Source organism: Aythya ferina, assembly GCF_964211825.1.
Source record: "Aythya ferina genome assembly, chromosome: Z".
NCBI lineage: Eukaryota > Metazoa > Chordata > Aves > Anseriformes > Anatidae > Aythya > Aythya ferina.
The window spans coordinates 9,450,233-9,468,270 of NC_140299.1; the positions used below are offsets into that span (position 1 = coordinate 9,450,233).

At 53.4% G+C, this 18,038-nt stretch overlaps 1 protein-coding gene and 1 long non-coding RNA gene across 5 annotated transcripts in view; both read left to right on the top strand.

The window, feature by feature from the left end:
* CNTFR (ciliary neurotrophic factor receptor) overlaps nt 1-18,038 on the top strand; it is a gene marked incomplete at its 3' end in the record, with an annotated part of 175,404 nt that overhangs the window by 37,166 nt on the left and 120,200 nt on the right. For all 4 annotated transcript variants that reach the window (XM_084505077.1, XM_084505076.1, XM_084505078.1 and 1 more), the window contains exon 2: nt 7,840-7,950. In XM_084505077.1, coding sequence (XP_084361203.1) covers nt 7,840-7,950 — 111 coding nt within the window. The remainder of the gene's footprint in view (nt 1-7,839; nt 7,951-18,038) is intronic.
* LOC311427608 lies at nt 8,713-13,653 on the top strand. Its single transcript, XR_014687449.1, has 2 exons — nt 8,713-8,767; nt 12,790-13,653. It is a non-coding gene; the product is annotated as an uncharacterized lncRNA (long non-coding RNA).

Here is an 18,038-nt window from a genome sequence, read left to right on the forward strand (position 1 = left end):
GTTGCTTTTTTTTCCCCCCCCATTTCCAGGCTTTTTAATGCTCAGCTTCCTGAGCCAAGTGTTCATGTCGTGTTTGAGGCTCTTTCTGTGCAGGGAAAGATTTGTCTGAGTTGTTTGGCATTTGTTTGTTGTGCAGTGGGTCTCGTGTCTGGAAAGGTCTGCAGAAGGGGCAGGAGCTGAGTTAATTTGCACCGGAAGGCAGGCGTGTTTTGTTTTGCATGTTGGTTTCTCCTTGCAGAAATCCCATCTGAGGTATTTGTTCTCTTCTATTATTGAAGCTGTGTTAAGGGGCATGGCAGCCTCCCTCAAGGCTGGGAAAAGAGAGAGCTAGGCTGAAAGGTGCAAATTAAACCTGTGCTCAGCTATAAGCAAGCGCAGCTATTGCACTGCTAACGCAGGGGTCCTCTTACAGAGTTCTGATGCTCTTTGCCTGGAACTGAGGAAGTTCTCCTGGAGACAGTCCTGCGGGGAGTGAGGCGGGCACCAGAATTCAGTTTGCACCTTGATTGTTATGAAATGCTTTTAAATTTTGGGGAAAAGGGTTTCTAACTCTCACCTGAATCTGCTCCAGAAGTGGTTGGCAGGGCATGGTGTTTTTGGCACAGCTTGCCTGTAAGGGGGGGATGCTTTGGGAACCACCTGGGTCAGGGGGGCAAGGGGTGGTATGCTGTTTTTCAGTTCGATCTGGAATATAACTACTCAAACTGTTCTCTCTTATCCAGTGCCACACTTGCAACCTGTTGATGGTCATCTCCTGTCTTCCCATGGCTGCTTTCCTCTGGGGATACTCCTCTGTGCTCCGGGGATGCTTTTTGTACAGCCCCAACTCACCTCAGCCTAGGGCTGCTTCCGAGCCCCCAGAAGCTCCTATTTCACACCCTGCAGCACTGTCAGCATGGCTTGGATGGGTGATGGCTTCAGGCCGGTGTCAGTGCTCAGCCTTTCGCCCTCTGCCTCATCCCACCTGGGCAGGAGCTCGGCGAGGTGTCTGTCCCTCGGGGGGACCAGGGCTCTGCTTGTGGAGGGGATGGAGCTGGCTGCGGGCTGCAGAGGGTTAAGCAGACATTGACAGAAAACAGGAAGAGGACAAAAGCAAGTCTGCTGTAATTATGTAGCATTTATTATTAATACGCTGGAATTGCTGGAAGCAGCCTGTGTAATGTGAATACTGATACAGAGGTTCAGAAGACAATTTAGCTCTCATCTGTCTGTTTATTAGCTCCCTCAGCTCTGGCAGCAACGAACTAAAGCCTCATTTGCTACTGCCTTGTTGCATCCCCTCCCTCTCCTCCCCAAACTCTGGTGTTTCCAGAAAGAAACCTGTTCTTTGTTTGTCCTCCCGTGGCGATGTGCTGTGTGATCCCGGGGAGCAGAATGATTTCATCCTCGACCTGAGCCTGCAAAGTGTGGTGCTGTCCACACGGAGCCACTTCTCCAAAAAGCAGAAACCCTGATGCTTGCAGGGGCCATCCTGTGGGTTTAGCAAGCCCACATCAGGCAGGCTGGCACGGATTGGGGTCCTGGGGTGTAATGAGGCTGTGATGAAGGGAGAGGGCAGGGATGCGGTGTGCTGCTGTGGGAGGCTGGCTTTGAAATAATTAAAGGCCACCAGGGTGGAGAGAGCAAGGAGAAGGCAAGCCAGCTGTCAGGAGGTGCAACAGGCTTCCTTTCTCCTCTGTGCCGGAGTAAGAGCTGTCACATTAGCTTCTGCCCAAGTTTCTGAGCTCCAGCCTGGGCTGTTTTTTTTGTTTTTTTTTTTTTTTTTGTACGTATCCCAAGCAGATAGGACATCCATTCCTCTCATGTATTATACAGTAGTTTAAAGAGGATTAAGACAATAGCTAATCTAAATGATGAATGATGTAGATTGCTCAGCCTCTGAGCCACCAGGGTTTTTCTTACACACAGATTAGTCAGCTCAGTAGCTAAATATTGGGGCAAACAGTATAAATCCATGCAGATAAGCCTTGCTGGCTTGAATAGGATAGAAGGATTTTGAAATGGGTTTTGACACCACTTTGCGTTCTGTCATGGCATGTGTGGCCGTGATGCTGGCATGGCTGATGCAGGAGGTGGACGGGTGCTGATGGCACGTGGGTACCAGGGTGGCCGAGGAAATGGAGCATCCCGGTCCCTGCTGTTATCAGATACGGGTGGAAGGAGAGGGAGGGGTGGCTGTTCCCTGCCACCATGGCTGTTTTTCTGCTTGATGAGTGGGATAATACGGGCTGGTGGGGTTTGACTTGCAGGAGGGGGCTGTTCCCCCTTTGCTCAACCTCCTGTCACCGGCACTGGGATGGGGCGGGCAGCACCTGAGCAGCGTGGTCCATAGGGGAGAGCGTGTCGTAGCGTGGGACTGACAGCGGGTTTTCCTTAAGCTCTGAAGCAGGAGGGTTTAAATCTTTTATTTACGTCTGGTCGAGTCTGTCAGAGTTGTGTCAAATATTTTTGACAAGCAAAAATGCCATTTGCTTTGGTTTAATGAAAAATGATTTTTTTTTTTTTTCCCCAGGAACTAAAGGAATTGTAGTTTCAATTGCAAACCCAAAAAGCTCCTCAGGATAAAAATAAAAAAAAAATAAAAAATACCAACAACCACAGCCAAACAAAATCCACAAAAAGCCTTCAGAAAGTTGTGAGAGTTGGATTTTACAAGAGACTCTTGGTTGGTGTTTTGGGTCTGTGTGAAATGAGGGTCTGGAGAGCATTCAATCATATGATATCTCCTTTTATGAAGCTTTCTGGGCATATTATTCTAATGATGTTTAATGGCAATGATTTCTTCGTCTTAACCAAGTATGTCTTTTCCTAGTCCCATGTCATTTTAATTCGTTGCTCTTAGGAGAAATAAGAGCATGAGACTGGCTCGGGTGTCCTGCCTCTCCCATGGCCATCTTTCAAGTGGCAGGCTGCCCGTGTGCGTTTCCCCGTGCAAACTCAGCGTCCTTTCCAGGGCATGAGGACTGGAGCTGCCTCTGGTGTCCAAGTGTAAGTCGTGTGGCAGATTTGCACGGTGGCAGCATCTTCTGGCTGGGGGCAGGGAGATGCTGGCCTCAGGGCATGGCTCATCTATTCTGCAGGACACAGGTCTAGCTCTTCTCAGAAATGCAGGGTTGAGCTGTGTTTGGATTTTGTCTCATCTTGTTGAGCAGATTTGGGCTGAAATTCAGCCGGGGTCATGGTTGTCTGTGGAGGAGGTCTGGGTGCAGCAGTTCATACCACAGATTGCACCCAACACCTCAGGGGGTTCAACAGATGGAGGTGAAACACAGGATGCTATAGGAAAAAGGGGTGTTTTTTTTTCCTTTCTTGAGATTGAGACAAAGCCTGGGCTTCCCTTTCTGGGGACACATCTCCCTTCTCCATAACTGAGCTCCGTGCTTGGGATGGGAGACCCTGCTTGGGAGCTGGCTGGGGGAAACACAGCACTGGGGACAAGCCCACAACCCCCTGCACTCATCCCACAGCTGAAGGCTCCATCTTTGTGCATCCTGAGTCAGGATCAGGCTGTGTCACAGCCTGGCCCCCGATGGCCTCGCTTTGCGTCCCCTGGGAGCTGCCGGGAGGCTGCCTGAGCCGTGCGGTAACGCGGGTCTCGGGGATGCGAGCAAGGTCAGATGTCTGCTCAGAAATGAGATTGGCGATGATGCCACCGGTGCTGACAAATGGCCTGTCACTGCTCTGTGACTCACGGCAGTGGTGGAAGAAACCCATGAGGTCACTTGCAGCCTCTCTCCCCGGGGAGCTGCACGCAGCCTCCACCCCGAGCCTCGCCGGGTGGGCAGCACTCTTCCTACCAGCCCGGTGTGTGCGGGTTTTGGTGCACGGCACGGCTCCAGCACAGCTCCTGAGCACCTGGGAATTGTCCCCGTGGTGCAGGCAGCATCAGCCCTGCAGCCCCTGTTGGGGGCTGGATTCCTGCGTGGGGCTCAGCTCTGGTTCGGCAGCGGTGCAAGCAGGATGCAGGTTGAAAAGAGCGTGTGTGTGTTCAGCCCGTTGCAGTACCACTGTGATACACGAGGTGCTGTGCTGCTGGGAGATGCTGCGGGGAACTGGGGGACCTGCCAAAACCAGCCCTGGTTGTGCTCCCCTGGGCTGGGGCACTGCCTGGGGCCAGCTCAGCTTCCCCTTCTCTTATTGTGAGACTTTCCATGGTTTTAGGAGCCTTTTCCTGAGTTGCAAGAGGCTCCTTGGAGGCTGTAGCTGAAGCAGCCAGCTCCAGGTGCACGCTGGTGGAGATGCTGCATCCACCGCTCAGCAGTGATAGGGAACTACGTGGGGCTGAGCTGTGTTTTGGGGCCAGTGCTATGCGTCTGAACACTGAGTGTTGGGGGAAGCAGGTGACTTTCTCCTCTGGATTATTTGGAGGGTGCATCCCGGTCTCGGCAGGAAAGGGGAAGCAGCTATTCCGCCTCTGACTGCCTCCAGATGCGTGAGCCTCCCCGCCAGTTCCTGGGAGGTGATGGGGGCAGCGGGGTTGGGGATGGGGTTTCTGCACCTGGAGGGGCAGGGAAGGGCATGCTGAGGGGATGAGGAGCTGCAGGTCTCAGGAGCACGAGGGCTGCCACAGCCAAACCAACCCCAGCTGCACCTCCAGCATCTCCCTCCCCTGCTGCCTTTGAGCTATTTCGCTCTTTGCTTCTTCCAGTTAAGAGGGGAGGGCGAGAAGTCCTAAATAAAGCTGCTGTCGCTTTTACTTATGGACATGGGGGAAGAGATGGACAAAAAGCTTGCGTGTTCCTGACAGCTACAAAGTGGCCGGCTGTTTTTCTTCCCTTGTCTCGGCAAAGCTCTTGCTGGGGCACAGGCGAGCACCCTGGGGTGCAGGGGGGGCACCCATGTGGCCCTGCCTGGAGCCTGCATCCTGTATGCTGGCCATGGGCATCTCACAGGGCCGGGCTTGTCTGGGAACACCTGTCCAAAGAACCTGGACGCCCCCAGCCTCCAGAAACACAGATGCGTGAACTTGCCTGCCTTAAAAATCCATCACAGGCTTCTTGTCTCCATCTTGATTGGTTCCAGTGAGGTCAACTTTTTTTAATAACTTCTGGACTTCGGCAGGGAAAACTATTTCCTTCAGGAAATAATATAATTAAGGTTGCCTGACACTTCTGATTATAAGCCCCTGTCTTCAGTTGCTTGAAACTACGCCAGCCTTTAACCATTTGGACTGAAACTTTGCATGTCTCTGCCTCCGGCTGATTTTTATTTTTTTTTGGAAAAATTTAGCAAAAAGGGTTTTAAGCTGCTCTCAGAACGCGCTTTGGGGGGAGAAAAAGGCATTACTTTATCCGTAGCCTAAAAAAAAAATAAAAAAAATTCTAGTACTGAAGAAACTCTAGTACCTTTGCGCCATGAGACCGGGCCGGATCGCTGTCGGGAACGCTCCCGGCCAGGTGTGGGGGATCTGCTTGTTGCTGACGCCACGAAAATCCACCTTCCCTGCGCCAAGCTGCGAGTGGGTGTATTATATATAGCGTGTCTGTGGAGCTCGCTGCTCCGCTCCCTGGCAGGATCCGCTCCCCTCCCAGCAAGGGGGAGCGCAAAGCCCGCGCTCTGCCTGCCGCGTGGGATGCTCCGAGGATGGGAAACTGGGGGGTCCTCCTGGCGGTGTGAACAACTCGTCGATGCCTGATCCACATGGCCCTGATTTATGCTGGTGATGGGGAGGATAGGAGAGACTTCATTTTTTTGTAAAAATGCTTTTTTTTTTTCTTGTTTCTCCCTAAAAGCAGCAGCTAGGTATGTGCAAGGGGTGCTGGCCTTCCTTGGGGGTTTTGCAGGAGGGACCTGGTTTAGCATCACTGCTTTTCCACTGTGTCCTCCTAACATATCTCATTTCTATGGCAGTGGCCGAAGCAAGGGTGTGAGCTGTGGGGACAGGCTGGGGACAGCCCTGCCAGCCCTATCCAGCAGGTGTCACCTTGGTGATGTGTCCTCACCATGGGACACTGCGTCCTGGGTGACCTGGGGGGACCTCAGGACTGTCCCTGCTCTGTGCTGCTGTTTGCACCCTACATGAGACTGCCTGTGCTGTGGTCAGGGCTGTCCCCTGTTTTTAGGGGCTCGTGCCATGAGCCAGGTTCTTCAGTTGCAGACCAGCTTTGGACATGCTGGATTCCTCCAAAACCTGAGTTTGACCCCAATTTAGAGGCCTTGATTGGGGTCTTGAAAGGCTCTTCCATAGAGAAAGCTGGGCTGCGGGCCCTGCTTGTCCCACCAGGAGGTGTCCGTTCTCAAGGTGCACACAGATCCCAGGGGCATCTCTCAGCTAAGGTGCTGTGAAATTGACCTTTCCAACAGCGTAATGCACTGTGCCTGCACGAGGAGCATCCCTGCATCTTGAGCAGAGGCTGCAGCACCCATGGGTGCCCCGTCCTACAGCCTTGTCCTCATCCCTGCCAAGTGATAGAGACAGCCCAGGTAGCGATGCAGCAGCATCCCTGCTTGCTTTGCCCTGGCTTCCTCTGCTCTGCTCCTTCTCTGGCATAAGAAAAAATTGAAATACAAGTTGCGTGGGCAGCGAAGACCAAGAAAAGCTCAGTGGAGAGGGGCCCTCTCCCCTCCTCACCGTTCTCCTGTCAGCTCGGGGTGCAGGCAGGGCGGTCTGTGAGTGATGGGGTGTCGCGGGGGTCCGGCCCGGGGCAGCTGGAGTTAAATTTCTCGGTGGCTGACACCTGACAAGCGTGATAAATTGCGGTGCGCTGCGCGCTGCCGCCGTGACAAACGGTCCGTTTTCCTCCTCTTTAAGCTCTGGGAAAACTTTTTAATTATTTCCCATCGCTTTGCAAATGAGGGTTTCTCAATCAGGCGCCCAGCGGAGGTTTTTTTTTTGGGTGGGGGTGTTATTTGTTTATTTGGGTTTCATGGCTGGCTGGGGGTGGGTAGGGGCTGCAGTTTGGGTTTCTGCAGCATCCTCCTGCCTGGTTTGGATGGGGTCCCGCGGCGGGCTCTGGCGGAGCTCATCAGCTCGGGTGCTAATTAAAGCACGTCGTGTTCCAGGCTTGCAGTCGCCCATGGGAAAATGTCTCCGCAGGAGCGACTCTGAGACTCTCCTCTTGCCAGTGGAGTTTGGCTCCTTCTATTTTTCATTTTTAATAATGCAGAACCATAGAACTCTTTTTTTTGTTTGTTTGTTATTTTTTTCTTTAAGTGTTTAAAAAGGAGGGGGGAAACAAAACAAGCTCAGCCACAAGAGCTAGATAATGAGCCCAGATCTCGGCTGATAATTTGTTTGTCTAACACAAAAAGCATATTTGCTGCCATCACCCAAGGCACCAGTGGTTACAGTAATGCCCCAGACTCCACCTCACTAGGCAGCACATCGGGTGCAGCACAAAGTCTCTCGCCTGTTTGTGCTCCTGGGCGTCTGTGCCACAAAGGTGTGCGTGCTTTTCCTCTTCACAGGCTTGGGCTCAGCAGCTCTGGCCTCTGTGTGTGAGGCTTTGTGGGATTAGGGCTCAGGAACTTGTGAGCAAATGTCTGGGTGCTGGGCTGATGTTTGAGTGCTGCTGCGCTGCTGTGGCCAGAGACTTTTGCTGTCTTCCTTTAGGGATGATTAGAGATGCCTCAAGCTGTCATATTCATCCCCCTCCCATTTAATGCCTCTAAATCAAAATAATTAAGTAAATCAAAATAATGAGGCAGATGCATGCTTTGGATCTGGGCTGGGATGCTCACGAGGGAGGGCTCTACATCTGACCTGGCTTTGTGTTGACACTGGTTACCTGTGGCTGCTAGGGCTGGGAATCAGATGCCTCCATCCCGTGGTGGTTTCCTGAAGCACGCACAGAGCTGCACCCGATGACCTGACAGCCTTTCTCTTCTGCTTTGTTGCAGAAACTCACGGATCTGAGCGGCAAGGGTCGGCCGGTCGCGAGCACCCAGAAGGATCCCACAGACTTTGATGAGAAATTGGGGACGTCCCCAGGAGTCTGGACCGGTGGAGAGGTGAGAGGTGGATTAAAACGCTTGCTTACCTGTGTTACCTGTCCTCAGTTCACATGTAAGCGGCATTGGAGGGGTGCAGCGTCCTCGGTGTGCCCAGCTTCCCTGGCTCTGCTCCAGCGGTGCTGCAGGGCTGTGTCCCCTTAGGAAAGCACCACAGCCACTGGTTGTGGTCAAGGGGTTGTCCCATCTTACATATGTGCTTTGTGTGGGGCTGTGATAATCCAGTATCACGTTTGGACAGGCTTGGGGTCTTCTCCTAAGCACAGGGAGGAACTATGTTCGGGCACCCATGTCCCGCTGAGCCTTGTAAGGGCTGGGAAGCTGGTGCTTGCTGCTGCTGGGCTTGAAAAATGAGAATGATGAATTAAAATTTAACAAGTCCATAAATGCCAGGCAAGGACGTCTTAAATGGGAAATTGTCACCGTTTGACTAGTGCAGCCTCCCACTTAGCTAAAACTGCGTGGTTTTAATTACACTGATCTTGGAAATGCAATAGCTCGCACCGAGGAGGGGAAACCTCACCAAAACAGATTGTCAGGAGCCCTCATTGCCTGGTTCCGCTACCCTTTTCCCTGCATCCCATTTTCCAGGGACGTTTTGCAGCCCCTTTTGCTCTGAGTCAGCCAAATCGCTGTCCCCTGAGCCCCAGGCAAGGACGCAAATGCAAATATGTGCGAGGCTGGATGTGGGCACTGAAACAAGCTCAAGGTTAAAATCCCCAGGGGCAGACAGCACCTGAAGGATCACAGCAGGGAGTGGGCAGCAGAACTCAGCCATAAGCATTGCCTGGGAGTGTCACTGGTGGAGCTGTGTGGGGTAAGAAGCCCTTCCTCATCCTTGACCTGCCAGCAGGTCTCTGTGCCGCTCGCAAATAGAGAGCAGCTCGAGGAGGGTACGTCGCTAATAATACCAATTACTATTACACGCCAGCTACAAGGTACGCTGGCAGTAATGGGATCTGGGGGGATGAAATGAAAGCGATGTAATATGGTGAGATAAATTAGCGTTGTAAAATTAGCCATGGGTCTAGTCGGGGATCTGACAAATGTGTCGCAGCATCGTTACAAGCTCCGAGCTCTGCTGAATTGGATTTAGTGGCCCAGAGCAAAGCAGATGGGAGCGAGGGAAAAAAAAAAAAAAGAGTTTATTAGGGGTCTCTGTGCACACATGCTAATGGTTAACGCTGCTTGTTGCTTCCTTGGCTTTGCTGAATGATACGTCCCCTGGCGCCCGCCCGTACGCGGCAGCGGAGGAATAAAAGCCCGGCCCTGCTGATGTGCTGTCGGAGCAGCTTGTGCCTGGCAGAGGGATGGGAAGGGGTTTGGAGGCACGCAGGTCCCAGGGGAGCGGGTAGGGGACTCGGGTGGGATATGGGAATGCTGTTTGCATTTTCACATGTGTTTCAGGCTGCAGGGAGGGCTGAGGGCTGACCCATTTTCCCATGGCACAGGCTGGGCTCCGGGGCAGGCACGTCTCTTGAGCCAGGCATCCTCAGCATGCCCTGTCTGTCACCGACGCGTGAGCAGCTCCTCCAGTTCAGACACATATTATCCTCCCCTCTCTGAAAGAGAGGGCTTTTCGGGCCTCGTGAGGCTCAGCAATGGCTGTGGCCAGGTCCAGCGGGACCCGCTGCCTGGAGGCTCGTTAGGGCGACGCGTGCGGATTTGTGGATGCGCGCTAATTGCGTGCTTAATGGCTAGTGTGTTACCGAGGGCCTAGGGAGGGGCAGCCGTGATCTAGGTCTGGTTTAATAAGGCACGTCATGTGGCTCATTTAATAATAATAAAAGCAAGAGAGAAAAAGCTCTGAGTACCTTACAGTGCTCTGTGGTGGAGCTGAAGGGCAGAGGGCTTGCAGGGAGGCTCGTGCAAGGCTTCCCTGTGCTGTGCCACCCTGGTGCAAGGGTGGGTGCACGACAGATGGATCCGTGGGAGGGACAAGCCTGTGACATTCCTGGGGATGAATTTACAGAGGGTAGGCCATTGCACCATAAGTACATGCTTATACACACGTGCACATGTGGTGTCACTGAGGGTGTACCCCCAAAAATCCCACAAGGTCAGCGTGGCAGTGAGGCTGCCCATGCCTGCCTGCTCACAGGCACAAGGTATGGCTGTGATGCTCGTGGGGTGTATCAGACCCCAACCAGGTACAACTGAAGGGCTGGGGAACCCACGGCAGGGAAAAAAGAGCCTCTGGCCTCGTCGTTGATGCTGGGGAAGCAATGCATGACCACGTCAGGGAGCAGCAGGAAAGCGAGCCTGCAGCAGAGCACTCGTGGCAGCGTAAATAGAAATACTTCTTGGGCTCTTGTGCAGCAATGATATATCTTGTTTCTATTGACTTTTCTTAAACCTCTAAAATACATTGTAGATTGATCTACAAATCTGCAAAAAGCACCTCTTTTTTTTTCTTTTTTTTTTTTTTTTCCAAGTCTAAAGCAATTTTCTGCCTGCTCCTTGTGGTTGGCTCTGAGCAGACACATGTTCTCTTGTCCTCTTTGGGGCTGGCACGCTGCCACGATAGTAGGAAGTTTAGTAATACTTGAGCTGGATCGATGCAAGCCCATTATCTGTGCTGCCTGGGACTCGGCAGAGAGGGGAAAAAAAAAAATGCTCTCCCCAAACGCATCAAAGCCCCGCGATAAGGACAGGCGGCGGAGCGCTATTTATAGATGGACAGATGTCTTGCCAAAGCTCTGGTGCTGTCGCTTGGTTATGCAGTTGGGGAGTGTTTAGTGGCACTTGTCAGAGGTCTGAAGAGGAATCTGTTCTCCCTTCTGGCTGAGGTGGATCCCTCCGGCAGCCCACGGTGCTGCTGCTTCTGCTGGCTCGGTTGCCTGTGGGCTTTGTCCTTCCTCTGAAGAGGGACCTGCCTAAAAGGTGGGAAGAATGCCACTGTTCCCCTGCTTGTGGCCCTCGAGATGGGGAGAAGCTTCTCCTTGCATCCAGTGGGAGCCTTTTCTTTCAGCTTCACCCCGCTGCCTCTCCTTCTGTCGCCACACATCGCTGTGAAGAGCCCAGTTCAGTCTTCTCAATAACTCCCCCAGCCAACTCAGCGACCTCTGCTAGATTTTCTCTGCTTAGCATCTTGTGCTGGGGCTCCCCGAACGAGGAGCAGTATTACAAGGTGGCACAACACATGATGCCATGGTGGTGGGCTGGAGTTTTTGCAGCAAGTGCTATTTTTTTATTTATTTTTTTATTTTTTTCAAGCTTCAGTGGCTTGTGGGCAGGTGTGAGGGCCAACACCTGATTGTGTATTTCAACCCATCCTCTTGATCAGCTGCCTTGTTCCTGAGCCTGGGAGGAGGGAGGCTTCTCCTCCCCACGGTGTCCATAATGTGTTCACCTGCACGGTTTCTGCAGAGCGCTCCGAGCATCCCTTGCTCTCCGCTCGGTGTTAGCCTGTCTCCAGGGTGCTGCTTCGCTCTGCCCATATATTCCTTTGACGAGTGGGGAAGACAGGAAGCAGATACCTTTGTAACAAAACCACATATGGGCTTTCAACTGGTGATGACACTTCCCTAAGCTATCTGTCTTGGGAATGTTCATTCTCAGGGTTGTTTATATTTGCAGGCATGTTACTTAGCTGCTCAGGTGGGCCATAGATGTCCAGAAAGATGTCAGTGTGAGGAGGAGGCTTTAATGCAAGGCGTTCTGCTATTGTGTGTGATGGGTGGCAGGTGAGACCCTGATGGCTGTGGCAGAGGGATGGCTTGTGGGGTCTGGCACAGGAGCTGGGGCAAGAGGCAGCCGGAGTGCTGGAGGTGGCTTTTTACTGCTCAGCTGCAGCGTGACAGTGACAGTCATTCGGCAAATGAGGGCTCTAATGGAGGCAAACAGTGTTTTCCAATTAAAAGAAGCAACCATCAGCAGCAGGGGCAGCACTCCCTCTGAAAACACGTGTACAGCCGCCGAGGGTCTCAGCTCCCGGAGGTAAATGTGGGATGCTCTGCCCCATAGAGCAGTGGTGACACAGATGTGGGGCACATCTGGTGTGGGAGCTGCCCATTGAGCCTGGGCTCTGTGCAAAGCAGGGACCCGCTGCATTGCCCCATGTCCTCACAGGTCCCCTCTTCTGCAAGGGGAAGGGGCGCTGGTGGGGACCCACTCTTTTTTTTTGACAGCAGGACAGCTCCAGGCAGCCTGTGCCAGGGACCACTCTGCTCCAGGGCAATTTACAACACACACCAGCCCCTCGGCATTCATTACAGCCCCTAACGAGGACGGCTCAGTGCTGCCCTTCACTAAGATCACATTGCTGGCTCTTTTTTTTTTTCTTCCCCTTGCCCTAAATCGTTGCGCTTACATAAAAAAAAAAGGAGGGGCATGCACGTGGGGCCTGCACAATTTATGGATCAGAGATTTATATGCCGCTGGGATGCTGTATTTTTTCCCCACAGTGACACTTTATTGCCACAAATTACCAAACAGGCAAGGTTACGCGAGTGACAGCAGGCAGGGCCATAAAGGACAGGAACAAACGGCAGCAGGAGGAGTACCCAGAGGAGAAGGGGGGGGGAGGCTGGGCACGAGGCAGAAATAAAGCGAGGCGGGAGGCGGGCACGCTTCAGAAACCAGCGAGCTGCGTGGGCGAAGCCTGGGAAATCGGCGTGCCACCTCCACACGTGTGCCTGCACCTCCAGCGGCACGGGTGTGCCACGGGGCCGGGGCAGTGGCACGCTCCCAGCCTGGTGGTCGGGCACGTGTCTGGGTGGAGATGCTGTAAAACCTAGATTTCCACCCCTCCTGAGCTGCTGTGTGCTTCTGTGGGGTGCGTTTTTCTGGGGGAATGGCAGGGTTTTAGCAGGTGAGGGCATTTTTTCCTTGTCCTAGGTGCTGGTAACTGCAGGGAGAAGCATCCTCACGAAGTAAGACTTCATCTCCCTTTGAAGTATGCTCCATCCCTAGCCTGAAGGGTATTGTGGGGTGGTCTTTGCACTTAGCTATACACCAGCAAACAGCAAAAACCTCCCATAACTGCTGTCATATGGAGCAAACCCACCCGCCTCCTCCGAGGTGTGCAGCAGACCTCCTTTTGTCAAAGCTCCCTTCTGCCCAGGGCTGCTGAATCCCAGCTCAAGCATTGGCAGCAACGTCCCAGGCATGCCCTTTGATGGGATAGGAAGCTTGCTTCTGTCTATCTTATATATCCTATAATATTTTTAATATGCTCACTGCTGCCTGGGGAAGACGGGTGGTGCACGTCGTCCCTCGGCCGGAGCGGTGTCGGCCCCGCTGCTGAGCACCCGCGGCAGCCCCGCTGCGCCACGCTTCGGTTCAGCGCCTCCGTCTGCACCCACTCGCCCAAAGTTAGATCAGCTTAACTTCAAACGAACGTGAAAAATGAAAGGCTCGGGAGCAGTGAGGTATTAAGGCTGCCTTTGAGCCGGGGATGCAACTCGGTGCTGCCGGGAAGCTGTCACTCCATTGTTCTTGCAACAAAACTCTACCGGCGGCGAGGAGAGAGATGCAGAGGCTCTGGAGCCAGAGACAAAAATGCTTTTAACAGGCAGAAATGTGCTGCTACAGCCCTGGGGCACGCTACTACAGCCCAAGGGGGGAGCATCGCTGCGTGCTGCCCTGCCTGGCAGTGAGGCAGGGGCTCGTCTTGCCCTTGCACCACCATGGGCTGTTGCATGGGGCAATTTGATGTGTGTATTCCTGTGCTGGTTAAAATAAAAGTGTATCTATTCCCCCGAATTCCAGTGCTGTAAGCCAGGTATTTAATCTTGCTTGAAGGGAGCATCGCTAACCTACATGGGGCATCGCAAGCAATGGTAAGCAATCAATAGGCTAAATCCTGAGGTCTCCTGCCCAGACTTTGCTGGAGTAAAGGTTGACGAAGTGCTGAGTAGTTACTCGGGGTTTCAGCCCCATGCTGAGGGCAGGAGAAGTGACTGACAGATTTATTGATGATGTGTTTCTCTATGTTTGTTACTCATGAATGCTCATTTGAGCATAAATCCTGCCTGGGCGGCTCAGCAGATAGCTTCTCCTAAAGCAGAGCTGGGCAGAAAGGTTTCAGATGAATCGCATATTTGGTGAAAAATAGCTTTGGATTAACAGGAATAGCTTGTGTTTCTATGTTGTGTTTGGCAAATAGCCTCAGCTGAAGAAAGTAAAAGCCCACTTGTGAAAAAGATCAAGCGCTGGGTTTTGACACAGTGTTTAGATCTCATTTCAAACTGGTTTTAGGTTTTCTTCCACAATCAAAAAGCCAGACAGGCTTCAGAAGATCCCTCCGAAACCCTTTTTTTTTTTTTTTTTTTTCCTCACCCTTCATGAGTGGCTTCTGCAGTGGTGCGGGGGAGCCTGGCACTTCTTGCAGGGCTTGCCGTGAACCATCACTGCTTTTATTTTCTGCGAGGGCTCAGCCTGGGGTTTTGTTCGGTGACACTCATCTGCGGGCTGAACCATGTTGGACTGCCAAGGGCCACTTTCTTACTAGCTGAGGGAAATAAATCCTGCTCTCCCTGCCACCTCCGTGCCTCGTTTTTGCCCGGCTGTGTCGATTTTTTGCATTGTGCCCGCCTGGGGCTTTGCTACCTCTGCCACCGCTCCCCTCGCCTGCGCTCGTGGTAGGTGCTGTAGGAAATCGCTCAGACAGATTTGTGCGTGTGTGTATGCCTCTGTAAGTATTTCCCATTAATTAATGGAGGCTGGAGTCTGTCGTCTGTAACGAGTGCTCACTGGCGGGTGATAAATCGCTTGTATGACAAGGTGGCAGGGAGGGCTGGGCGAGCCGCTGATGTCAGCGCGAGGGCTGGGAGCAGGGGCCAGCGCCAGTCAGTACCTGGGTGAGAAGAGGGGTGAAGAAAAGGCCAACAGCCACGTTTCTGCTTGCGAGAAGAGGAGGAAGGGGCTTGTGCCAAACCAACCACCCTGGCCCCATGGGGATGCCAGCTGGAGCTTGGACAACTGAGCAAAGACCTCGTGCTCTGCTCCCAACCAGCGCTGTGCTGGGGTTTTTCTGCTGCCCTGTCCCCAAAGAAGGACCCTGGTGTGAGTGTCTGGGTTTTGTGCTCCAGCAGTGCCACCTCTGCCTTCCCCCAAATCCTTTTCAGAGTGCATCACAGCGATGCCACCACTAAATCTCACCAGCATGCCCTGTCCTCTGGCATTACCATCTGAGCAGTGGCACAAGGCTTGGCTGGGTGCATCCCTGCAGGGCTAATGCTTTTGGTGTCCTTAAGGCACTGGATGGTTTGGGTCCCTTGTTGCAGGGCAGCGTGAGGCTGGTCCTTATGGACGTGCTGGAGCACAGAGCAGGGTTTGATGGAGCTGAGCTTGTGGTGCTCACAGCCTGGTGGATTGTAGCCAAGCGCATCCTCTATTAGCCCAAAGTTTGTAAGCTAAAGCACTGCCCTGTGCAGCACATTGATCCAAGGGAAATGGTGCTGGCACCAAAATCTGCAGCCTCCAGTAAAGCAGACACGGGCCAAAAGACACTGAACCTTGCTCCATCCCAGAGGGAGTAATCTTTGCTGCATCACTCTGGACCACACCATGCAAGCTGTGCACCACTGATCCATCTCTGTTTTTGCCCAGTGCTATGAAGGTGAGGTTTGATTGTCTATTGTGCTCATCAGGCCTCCAGCAGTAGGAGCAGGGATGCTGCTTGGAGAGGCAGTGTGGGTCCTGGGCACCCTGTGACCATTCTGCCTGGTGACCCCTGCCCCGGGACCTGCCCATCCTGCGAGGATGTAGGGGGGCAGCAGTCTGCCTCTGCTGGGGAACTGAATTATCTGCTTCCCCAAGTGGGGAAAATAATAATAATTAAAAAAAAAAAAAAGTGCCTTCCACTAGGTCATGAGCCATTACCTCGAGGGGCCCTTCATCAGCTGATGAATTCTACTTAATAAAATAAATACTGAGAGAAAATGTAATTGGATTTCATTTATTACCCAGTTCCGCCTAGCAGCCCCAGATTATACAAAAGCAATTAGAGAAAGCTCTCCATTAATAGCTATCTTCAAGCCGCCCAATGGGCTCATTCCATCAAACCTTCTGGCTCGTGTAATTTCCTTTCTTGGAGCTGGCTCCTGGCTGGGGGAGGGATGCGGGGTGCGCAGCGCCATTGCCAGCGGCCTGTAAACAACAGCAGCCCTGTCTCCATCATCCTCCCGGCTGCCTGGCTCTGCTGGAGGCTCTCCTGGCTTGGGGAGAGAAGCCAGGGCACCTGGGTGGGTTGGCTGAGGACTAGGGCTTGGTTGTGCCTTCCCTGCGCGGGGAGCATCCTTCTGCTTGGCAGAGCTATGCAGTCAGTCTGTCCGGCCTGGCAGCAGGTATGTGGAGTCCTGCAGGGCAGTCGGATGTAATTCTGTCCCTCTGGGGATGCAGCTGCTCCTCTCCAGTTCCGATTTTCATCCTAGTGGTACTGGTTTGCATGGCAGCTCCTCTCTGCCAGCCTGTGGGATGCAGATGAGCATCCCTGCCTTTTGCTGGGATGGTGAGGAGGAAGGTGCTGAGCACGCCCAGGGCAGTGTGCTGAGCTCAAGCAGAGAACAGCTCGTAGCATCCCTCTGCAGGTCTTGTGATAACCTGGGGAGTTATGTTTAAGGTGTGCCAGATAGCAAGGGCAGATGCGTGGCATTTGCCTCATCACCTTGTTCCTCCTGAAGAGGTTTTGAATTTGGTCCCCTTGCAGGGTGGAGGAGGATGCAAGGCTCTGAGAGCTGGGCATGCTCTGGGCTCCCACCTCGAGGTGGCAGGACCCATGTGTCCCCCGCACCCTGGGGAGAAGCCAGCACTGCTGCTCAGCTCCCATCACTGAGCTGATACTGGATCCGATCCGTGGGGCTCAGCAGGGATGTGCCAGCCCCCAGTGAGCATGGGATCCTACACCGGGCATCTTTGGACTCCCCTCTATAGTGAACCCTTTGTCCCTTCTCTTCTGCATTTCCTAGCTCACCTCCTCATCCCTTCTGTGCCTCCCTTGGCCTCTTCACCCTGAACACGGTCTGCAGGCAAGAGGAGCAGCGTGGGTGCTCGTGGCTGGGAAGGAGCTGATGCTGATTCAGACAAGTGGCAGCAGGAGGAATAATGCAAGCGGAAAGGCACGGGCAGCTGGGGAGGGGTGGCCAGGCTGCCTGGCTCTTCATCTTCATTACCAGGCTTGTGGCTGTGGCCTAGCCTCCGCGCCTTGTGCTGGTGAGGGAGAGATGGTCAGTGAGCAGGGGGGCACAGGGAGGGTTTTGTTGGCTGGTGGCAGGTCGATTCCTGCTGTGTGGTGAGGTGGAGCCAAGCAGAAGGGGTCAGTTTCTTAGGGGAAATGGGCATGGGAGCAGACAGATGTGGGATGGTGCCCCTAAATTTGCCCCTAAAAATGGGCAAATGGGGATGCTCTCGCTGATGCGCCCTCAGGATGTGACTTGTAAATGCAAGGTGTCTGTTCGTGCTGGGTGATCTGCAGAAAGGGGGATGGATGTTGGAGAGCACAGAGAGCATCTGGAGGGGGATGTTGGAGAGAGCACGAGAGGGGATGTGGTTGAGACCTGTAAAAGGGCAGAGGTGGGGGGTTTGTCTCGGCTGCTGAGATGGATGATGGCATAGGGCCACCTTGCTGCAGAGAGGGAATAGGTGGAGCGCGAGGTGGTGAAACTGCCGGGCTGAGAAGAGGGCTGAGGTGTGGAAGAAGTGGGGGAGATCTTCCCAGCAGGAAGGGAGGCAGGTGGAAGGGTCAAGCACGGGCTGTTGGGCTGGAAACGCAAGGGAGTGGTGGAGGAGGACCTGGCTGGGTGCATCTTGCCTGGCTGGTGAGCTTCTCCTTGCTGTCACTCGGCTGCTTTTTCTCTCCCGGTATGCTGATAGCTAATGCACCTGCTTGCTGAAAGCCTGGGAAGCTTTCCTTGCTTCGCAGGCAGCCAGGCTCCTCTGGCCTGGCACAGGAGGGTCTGGGGGTGATGCTGAGCTCAGCTCTGTGATGGCAGGACAGGCTCTGGAAGAGGCAAATCCACCCTCCAGGAAAGAGAGCATCTTCTCAGAGCTGTTTTTCCAAGCCAGACAAACGCAGTGACCACGTGAAACCTTCCTTTTTCATCTCGTTGTTTATTATTTTGTTCACAGAGGGCCTTTATTTATAC